Raw genomic sequence first — 8,287 nt, 5'->3', positions numbered from 1 at the left:
GCACAGCTGGAGGCAGGGGTTGGCTGTGGGAACGGCACACTGGGGGTCTCGTCGGCACACACAGACAGAGGCAGGGCTAGCCATATACACATCTCTATATTTATATATTAGATACAGGCACAGGGCGGTGGGGAGGGGCGCCAGCTGTCCATGGGCCCCAGCCCCACTTCCAATAACCCACACACAGAAGCAGCAAGGGTGTTACATGTGGCAGCTTTGAGAGGGAGAGGGTTTGGCCTGGCCTGGCTCCTCAGGGAAACTAGCCCTTGAGACTTAGGAATGTTCCTTCGGGGAAAACAGGGTGGGGTTCCAACCGGATGAGTAGGCAGAGCTTAGCCTGAGTCTCTACTCAGTGCCCCCCACCCCTCCATAGCACAGGTCCTAGGGCAGCACAGCCCTGCCATTCCAGAATGGTTGGCCAGAGCCAGGGCGAGCAGGGGTAGATGAAGGCAGAGCAGCAGAGATCAGCTCTGGGGCCACCTCACCACTCAGGCCCCGGGGAGGTGGGGCAGGGGGTTGGGGTGAGAGGAGCCTGCCTGAAGCAGCAGACCCCAGCAAAGTGAAAGAAGGTGGCGAGGCCCACCCTTGGTCCAGCCTGGGCTGCCGGGGTCCGGGTTGAGCAAAGTTCATTTTCTAACAATCTGCAGAGAAGGAGCAGGTAGGAGCAGGACCTGAAGGAAGAAAGAGAGAGAGAAAAGAACTGTCAGCTGGGAAGATCCCACAGAGCCCTGACACCAGTGCCTTTGGTCTGCCTGTGGGTCTTGGCTTCCTTCTCTGCAGCCAATGACAGCAGCCACCACCACACGCCACTGTGATGGCTCCTCTCGGAGTCGGCCTGGTAGACTCTGCCCCTCCCCCTAAGGCCTGGGGTGGCTCCTCACAGGGGTAGGATCCCCCACCTTTATGGGTCTCCAGTGGATGCTGGTGGCAGGAGATGGGCGGAGCCTAAGTGATCTACAAAGGACCGGATGGGCCACACGTGACCAGCAGGCCCGGGCCCTTCTGTTGCTACCTGTGTGGCTGACGAGGTCCCCGGGCTAGGCAGCCTCTGACCAGGGTGTGGCTGTGCAAGGGCAATGTGAGCCGCTCACCAGGTCCCGGGGGACAGGGATGCCTGTTGTTGCTAGGGGGCCTCTGGGGCCCCTGGCTGGAAGCGGGCCGTCTCTTGGAAGATCAGTTCCTTCAGCCGCTCCTTAGGGAGGTCATCCAGCTCCATGTCAAAGGTGAAGGGTTCCTCAGCCACCGGCTAGGGGGCAAAGACAGTGAGGCACAGGCCAGGCGCCGGGGCTACCGACCCCCCTCCCGGCACCGGCGGCCAGCCCACCTCGTCTGTCGGGTCATAGTACTGCTCCAGGTACGGGTGGGCCAGGGCTTCCTCCACCGTGATGCGCTTGTTGGGGTTGAAGGTTAACATCCGGTCCAGCAGGTCAAGCGCTAAGGCAAGATGGGCAGCGGTCAAGAGACGGCTGAAGGACTCCCACGGGCGTCACCTGTCCGTCCCAGGGGCCCATTTACTGAGGCCGGCATTCGGGTCACACGCCCGTCTTTGCTGCTGGGTTTTAGCCTACCCCCAGTCCTCCGTCTCACTCACCTTTGGAGTCGGATTTGGGGAAAAGCTTGGCCCACGCCACCTTGGTTTTAGCGGGCAGAGACTGCAGGTAGTTCCGGGCCTTCATGTTGATGATACAGTTAAGGTCCTCCTGCGATGGGGAGCCCAAGATCCCTGTGGACGAAGCAGTCATCTTGTTGAGATGCCAAGTTCTCTTTCTGGGAACAGGTTAGGAAGCAAGAACAGGAACCCAGGCCTAGCCACCTGCAGCCACCTCCTCGTCTACCCACTGGGGCAGTGACAGGAGCAAAGAGCTGAGGACCAGGGCGTCCTGGGTTCAAATCCTGACTGCAGTCTCCCTTAGGTGTAGGGTTTAGTCTTGCTTTTGCCATCTTTCAAATGGGAAAGAACACCTTACTGAAATGCCATGCATGAGATGCTGGGAAGGCTCCACATGTGGTACCCCAATTCTCACCCTCCAGAAATGTCACCTCTGATAAGCTAACCACCATCCCTTTGAGCCAGCCAGGCCCTCTCACCTAGAATGTGGTTGAGCTGGTCCAGGTAGTGCTTGCCGGGGAAGATGGGCCGGTTGGAGAGCATCTCAGCCAGAATGCAGCCCACAGACCAGATGTCGATGGATTTGGTGTAGCCCTGGGGAGGAGAATGTGCTGAACTCCCTGATCAGCCTTATCAGTGCCCTTCCTGGTATTTGGGCCAAGCATCACATCCAACTTAGATCCAACACCAAGCAAAGGGCAGAGAACAGAGGCTAGGAAAACTGATCTCTATATCTTGCCACAGCCCAAGGGCCAGAGGGATTATGCCAAGGCCCAGAGATAGCTCTAGGACTTCCTTGCCGAAGTGGGCAGCTCTCCTACCTTGGAGTTAAGCATGATCTCTGGGGCTCGGTACCAGCGTGTGGCCACATACTCGGTCAGAAAGCCAGTGTGATCATGCTCAGGGTCGGCAATCCGGGCCAGGCCAAAGTCACATATCTGGAATCAGACCCAGGTCACTGAGTTAGGAGCCCAAGGCCTCCACAGTCCAGGAAGTGCCCTGCCCTGCCCAAGCTGTTCTTGTTTGCCATGCAACAAGGATGCTTCTCCCAGTCCTGCCCCGGGTCCCGGGAAGGGGCAGCAGACGTGCAGCCTCTGACCTTAAGGTCGCAGGTGGTGTTGATAAGCAGGTTGGAGGGCTTCAGGTCCCGGTGGAGCACGTTGGCTGAGTGTATGTACTTGAGGCCCCGAAGGATCTGGTAGAGGAAGTAGCAGATGTGGTCGTTGCTCAGCTGCTGACTCTTAAGCAGCTTGTACAGGTCTGTCTCCATGAGGTCCTGAACAATGTAACTGAGGACGATTCCAGAGACCCCCCCAGGTCGGGGGGAGCAGGAGACACTTTGTTAAGGAAAACAGGTTCTGACCGGTAGGCCACATATTCCTTCCAGGTATGGCCCCTTGGCCTCATGAGCTTCACGAAGCCTGGAGCTGATGATGTGCAGGGCACATCTATTCTGGGCCCTCAGTTTCCCTCCTGGGCAAATGAGGGCACTGAGAAATTGTAGTGGGAGAACTCCGGAAGAAGAGCAGTTCTAAATTAACCCACTCATGACTGACGTCCCCATGCTACCTCAACAGCTCTGTGTTCTTAACCTGTCCATGCCTCAGTTTCCTGACCCGACAAGCAGGGAGAATAACTTCTTTAAGGGTGGCTGTGAGAATGAGATGCTCCATGGAGAATGCTCAGCAAACAAGAAATGCTGTTGTTACTCCATGGGCAGAACCACGTGGCCGTTGAGTGGGTTAAATGAGATAATGCATGAACACCATCTGGCACACAGTAACTGTTTGCTTAAAAATAAATGCCTGCCTTATGGGAATGATTGGAGCCAGAAAAGTGAGGAGACACTCCCAACAGCATGCCCCTCCAGAGTGCTTGACCACACACCAGAAGGTGGAGAATGAAAAGTCCTTTATACTTGAAGATTAAACATAAATAGCTGGGTGGTGGTATACCACCTGGCAGAGGCAGGTAGATCTCTGTGAGTTCAAGGCCAGCCTGGGCTACAGAGTGAGCTCCCGAACAGCCAGGGCTACACAGAGAAATCCCGTCTTGAAAAACCAAAAAAACAAATAAGCAAACAAAAAAGCCCAAAGCATAACAAACAAACATAAATAAGTATCATCTGGCTTGTCTATGGAAGAGGAGTCGGGAGCTCGGTGCCAACCCTCACTCTCAAAATCTCAGCACTTGAGAGGCAGGGGCCAGAGTATGGTTCCCTAGAAGTTTAAGGCCAGCCTGGTCTACAACGTCAGCTGGGCCTGGTGGTGCTTGGGAGGCAAAGGCAGTTGGATCTCTTGAGTTCAAGGCTAGCCTGGTCTACATGCTGAGTTTCAGGCTAGCCAGGGCTACACAGTGAGATCCTTTCTCATAAAAAGAAGGGAGAAGAGCCGGGCGGTGGTGGCGCACGCCTTTAAAAACCAAAAAAAAAAAAAAAGAAGGGAGAAGAAGCCCATGCAGACATGCGCACGTGGACCAACCCTGCTGCTATTTTATAAGTGCGGAAGTCTAGAGATGTGGTGACCTGCTTCAGGTCACACAGCAAGCCAGAGTATGGAGAGGTCATGTGATTAGAGATGCAGATGCTGTCCAACGAACCCTGGGGTTGGGAGGAGTGGGTAGGGAAGAGGCCATGGGTGTTACTGACTGCTAAGACCAGAGCCAAGCAGGAAGTAGATGTGGACAATGAACTAGATATTTGAACTAGGCAAGCAGTATCGAGCAAGGGCAACAAAGGCTGGACTGCCTTCCCCGGGCAAGGTGCAAGTCCACAGGTAACTAGGGCGGGGCTCTCAGGAAAGCAGGAAGGCTCCAAGAAACACAACGAGGGTCCGAGAGGAAGCAGCAAACAGAAACAGGCCCTCCAGACCCGATCCTCCCCTGGGCCCTCGGCTAGACCAGGGGCAGGAGAGCAAAGGCTTGGCTCCACCCTGGGACTCGAGTCCCCCCAGGTGCCCCTCCCTTAACAATGCAAAGTGGTTTCAAAGACTCCACACACACACACACACACACACACACACACACACACACACACACACACACACACCTTGGAGAAAGTAGCACCCTGTCTCTCAGAAGACACTGCAAAACCCCACACGAGGGTCTCAGTTTCCTCCTCTTTGAAATGGAAGTGCTACAGCTCATCTCCCAGGGACGTGAGCGGGCTGAATTAGAACCATCGAAGCACTAGGCATGCCCAGTACCAGCTTTCTCCCCTGCCTTCCTTCCAGTCTGAGGTCTCCAAAAAAAGAATCGTGAGTCTGTTAAGCAAGAATGGGCTGTGGGCAGAGACTGGGTCATGTCACAGAACTGCAGATGTCAGAAGACAAAGCGCCCATAGAGGTCATTTTGCCCAGCACTTCCTCCACAGAGCACCCTACCGGGGCACAGAGCAAAAAGGACTTGTCCAGGGCCACCCCAGCTGGCTGCAACACTGGGACCCATCTAAGGCCCACTCTGCGGACTCTCTGCTAAGAAGTGATTCTGCTGGGTGGTACAAAAGGTGAGAACAGAGGGCAAGCCCAAGCTCCCTAGCCCCGCTCTGGCTGTGAGAAGGTGAAGGATACACATCCCTCATAGCTTCCAGGGTGGGTGCTCTGAGGATGTCTCGGATGCCTATGACATTCTCATGGCGGAACCGCAGCAAGATCTGGATCTCCCTCAGTGTGCGCTGGCAGTAGGTCTGGTGCTCGAAGGGGCTGATCTTCTTGATGGCCACTCTAGTCTTGCGCACGTGGTCATAAGCAGAGCTGAGAGGGCCAGAGAGATGTGGCCTTACAAAGGGGGAATCCAGGCCTGGCGGCCCCACCCAGGCCTTGGCAGGGACGGGAGAGAGAGGGCAGGAGAGGGCTCTGGCCAAGTCGTAAACAATGCTGGCTCCTTCCTGCTGTGAAGGCCTGGGATCTCCAGGGAAAAAGCTGGGGACCAGCCAGCAGCCTTTCAGTGACTTCACAAACAGAGGAAGAGAGTGGCCACTCACTGACTTCCTTTCTCCCGGACCCTCTTCCATTCTAGATGCCCTGACCCTCCTCCCCTTTCCCAAGCGGGGCTCTCTCAATCCGAGACAGGTCCAGGGGAAAGGAGTGGAGTGGAGGATGTCGATGAAGCCAATCTCGCCTACAAGATTCAGTAATGGGACAGGAGAAAAGAGATAAGGAGGGATAGGTCTCCCTGTGAGGGACCTGGGTCACAGGAGCTGTTCCCACACGAACAAAGGTCCAGAGCGCACAGTGGGGCCGCGAGAACTCACAAACCCGTATCCCAGAAATTAAGGCCGACTCCCCGGACCCCTCCTCCTCTTTTGGGCGCCTGGCTTTGTCAGGGGCAGCGGTGCAAAGGTTTGCCCCACCCTGGGCTTTGCTCTTCTTTCTCAAACTCTCTGACCCAGCCTCCCCAGGGGAGCCAAGGCTCCCGCTGAAGGGTCCTTCACCCCCCCTTCCGCAAGAATCCTCAATTCTCCTAGCTCCACCCTGTTTCTCTGGGGTCCCCCAGGTGCCCCTCCCTTAACAATACAAGGTGGCTTCAAAGCTCCAAACCCCCTCCCCGGAGAAAGTAGCGCCCGGTCCCCCAGAAGTCACTGCACGATCCCTCCCTGCGACACTCCCCGAGCCCCCCGACGTCCCGGGCACGCACCTGCTGTCCTCCCTCTGCAGCCCCCTCCCCGGGACGCCCCCTCACCTGACCATGCCGTACGCGCCTTCGCCGATGTACTGCAACTGCGTGTAGCGTGGGCCCACGTCGAATGGCTGTCCCTTCACCACCTCCACCTCCCCCGGGACCCCCGGGCCGACCCCAGCGGCTCCCCGGGGCTCCCCGCCCCCGCCCCCCGGAGCCGCCGCCGCCGCCATCTCCACTCCTCCCGCCTCCCCCCCGCGGCCCCGCCCGCGGCCCCGCCCCTCCCGCCCGCCCTGTCACCCGCGGGGCCGCGCGCCAGGCTCCGCCCCCGCCCCCGCGCGCCCCGCCCCCGCGCTGGCCCGGCGAGCCTGCGCGGGCCCGCGGCGTCACGTGGTCTACTAGGCGCGCTCCCGGCTTTCCCGCCTAGGTGCGCGGGGCCTTCCCTTCCTTGGCCACTGGGGTACTCTGGTCTGCCAGAAGAGTTGTGCCAGTGGCCCTCAGGGATGCTAAGGGAACCCACCCTGTTGCGGGTGCCTTTGGAGGCCTGCCTCGTACCTTCTTTTGTTTTAGAGACTACAGTACTGCAGGCCGGCCCCCAAATCCCTCTGTGCTGGAAGCTGTCCTTGAACTCATCCTCTTGCCTTTCTTTACCGCTCTAGTGCAGGGACTCCAGACTTGGACCAGCATATCTCCATCTTCCGTTTCTTTTTCTTAAAAAAAACAGGGTCTGTCTGCATAGCCCAGGCTGTCTTAGAACTCACTATGTAGACCAGGCTGGCCTCGACATAAGGAACATACAGAAATCTACCTCCCGAGCGCTGGGATTAAAGACATGCATCACCATGCCTGGCTTCCACACCTTTTGTTTGTTTGTTTGTTTTTGTTTTTGGTGACAGGGTTTCTCTGTGTAGCTTTGTCTGTCCTGGAACTCACTCTGTAGACCAGGCTGGCGCCTCGAACTCACAGAGATCCACCTGCCTCTGTCTCCCGAGTGCTGGATTAAAGGCGTGTGCCACCGTGCCTGACGATACTTCCTTATTCATTTATTTATTTTGTGTTTGGGGGGCATGAGCATGCCACAGAGCCCTGTGGAGGTCAGAGGACATCTGACACCTTCCCCCATGTGGGTCCCGGTATCCAACAACGATGTCGAGCTTGGTAGGAGGTGCCCACATCCGCTGGGCTGCCTGTGTTGTGGAGGGAGCATATCTTCATTTTATAATGAGGAGACAACCTGAAAGCGGGTAGGTGGAGGCACAGTTCAGACTCCAGAGTGACGGGGCAGGCCTGAGTCTGGGGTCAGGTGTGCCCTGAGGGCTGGTTGTTGTACATGTCCTCTGCCTTATTTGCCCAGAGGACAGGCAAACCCAGCCCACCTCACATGAGAAGTAGGGAAAGGGTTGGAGTTGTGAATAAGGGTGACTAAATCAATTAAAATGTACTATTAGCTTCTCTCTGTCACACACACACACACACACACACACAGGCATCAAACAGCAAAACAAGACCCTGGATTTGGGCTGGTAAGATGTGTAGGTGTGTGCACATGAGTGCAGGTGTCCACGGAGACCAGAGAAGTCAGAACCCCTGGAGTTGGAGTTACAGGCAGTTGTGAGTCTCCTGAACTAGGTGATGGGAATCAAACCTGGGTCCTCTGGAAGAGCAGTCCGTGCTCTTCACTGCTAACCCATCTCTCCAGCACGAAAATGTAATTTTTGAGTTTGGATTTGAGAATCTGGAGAGATGGCCCAGAGGTTAAAAGTAATATTGCTTCTGCTGAGGAACTGGATTCAGTTCGAAGCATCATGGCAGTTCACAGCTGTCTAGTTCCAGGGGATCCCACACCCTCTTAGAGGGCTCCTGCATGTAACATCATATCCCACTAAAGTCCAAAATTCTGAGTTTGGACCTGGGGGGTCTGGTGGGATCTCTATGTTTAGCAAGGCTAGGGTGGTGATGGGTCACCAGATTAGGGAAGTTACAGCACCCAGGACCAGGCACCTTGGTAAGCAGCAGCACCCACAGGATTTGGACCTGCCCTGGCCCCTGAGCAATCAATGGACC

General features: G+C 56.4%; 1 protein-coding gene across 1 annotated transcript; it reads right to left on the bottom strand.

Moving 5' to 3' along the window:
* Nucleotides 1-77: 77 nt before the first annotated feature.
* Mapk3 (mitogen-activated protein kinase 3) lies at nt 78-6,465 on the bottom strand. The gene is made up of 9 exons (XM_006977116.4): nt 6,287-6,465; nt 5,176-5,358; nt 2,709-2,898; nt 2,431-2,547; nt 2,089-2,203; nt 1,592-1,723; nt 1,325-1,434; nt 1,092-1,246; nt 78-671 (listed from the first exon to the last, which is right to left on the bottom strand). The coding sequence occupies exons 1-8, from the start codon at nt 6,454-6,456 to the stop codon at nt 1,124-1,126; spliced, it is 1,140 nt and encodes a 379-aa protein (XP_006977178.3). The 5' UTR covers nt 6,457-6,465; the 3' UTR covers nt 78-671; nt 1,092-1,123.
* Nucleotides 6,466-8,287: the final 1,822 nt, after the last annotated feature.

Source organism: Peromyscus maniculatus, chromosome 1 (genome assembly GCF_049852395.1).
Source record: "Peromyscus maniculatus bairdii isolate BWxNUB_F1_BW_parent chromosome 1, HU_Pman_BW_mat_3.1, whole genome shotgun sequence".
Taxonomy (NCBI): Eukaryota; Metazoa; Chordata; class Mammalia; order Rodentia; family Cricetidae; genus Peromyscus; species Peromyscus maniculatus.
This window is presented reverse-complemented; position numbering and strand designations above follow the sequence as displayed.

Excerpts from the sequence above, each read along its gene's own strand:
- Mapk3 (XM_006977116.4), bottom strand. The coding sequence starts at position 6,456 with ATGGCGGCGGCGGCGGCTCCGGGGGGCGGGGGCGGGGAGCCCCGGGGA. Across the intron at positions 1,724-2,088 it reads CCAGCTCAACCACATTCTAG|GGATCTTGGGCTCCCCATCG; the intron begins GTGAGAGGGCCT and ends CTTCGTCCACAG. Across the intron at positions 1,435-1,591 it reads CCCCAAATCCGACTCCAAAG|CGCTTGACCTGCTGGACCGG; the intron begins GTGAGTGAGACG and ends ATCTTGCCTTAG.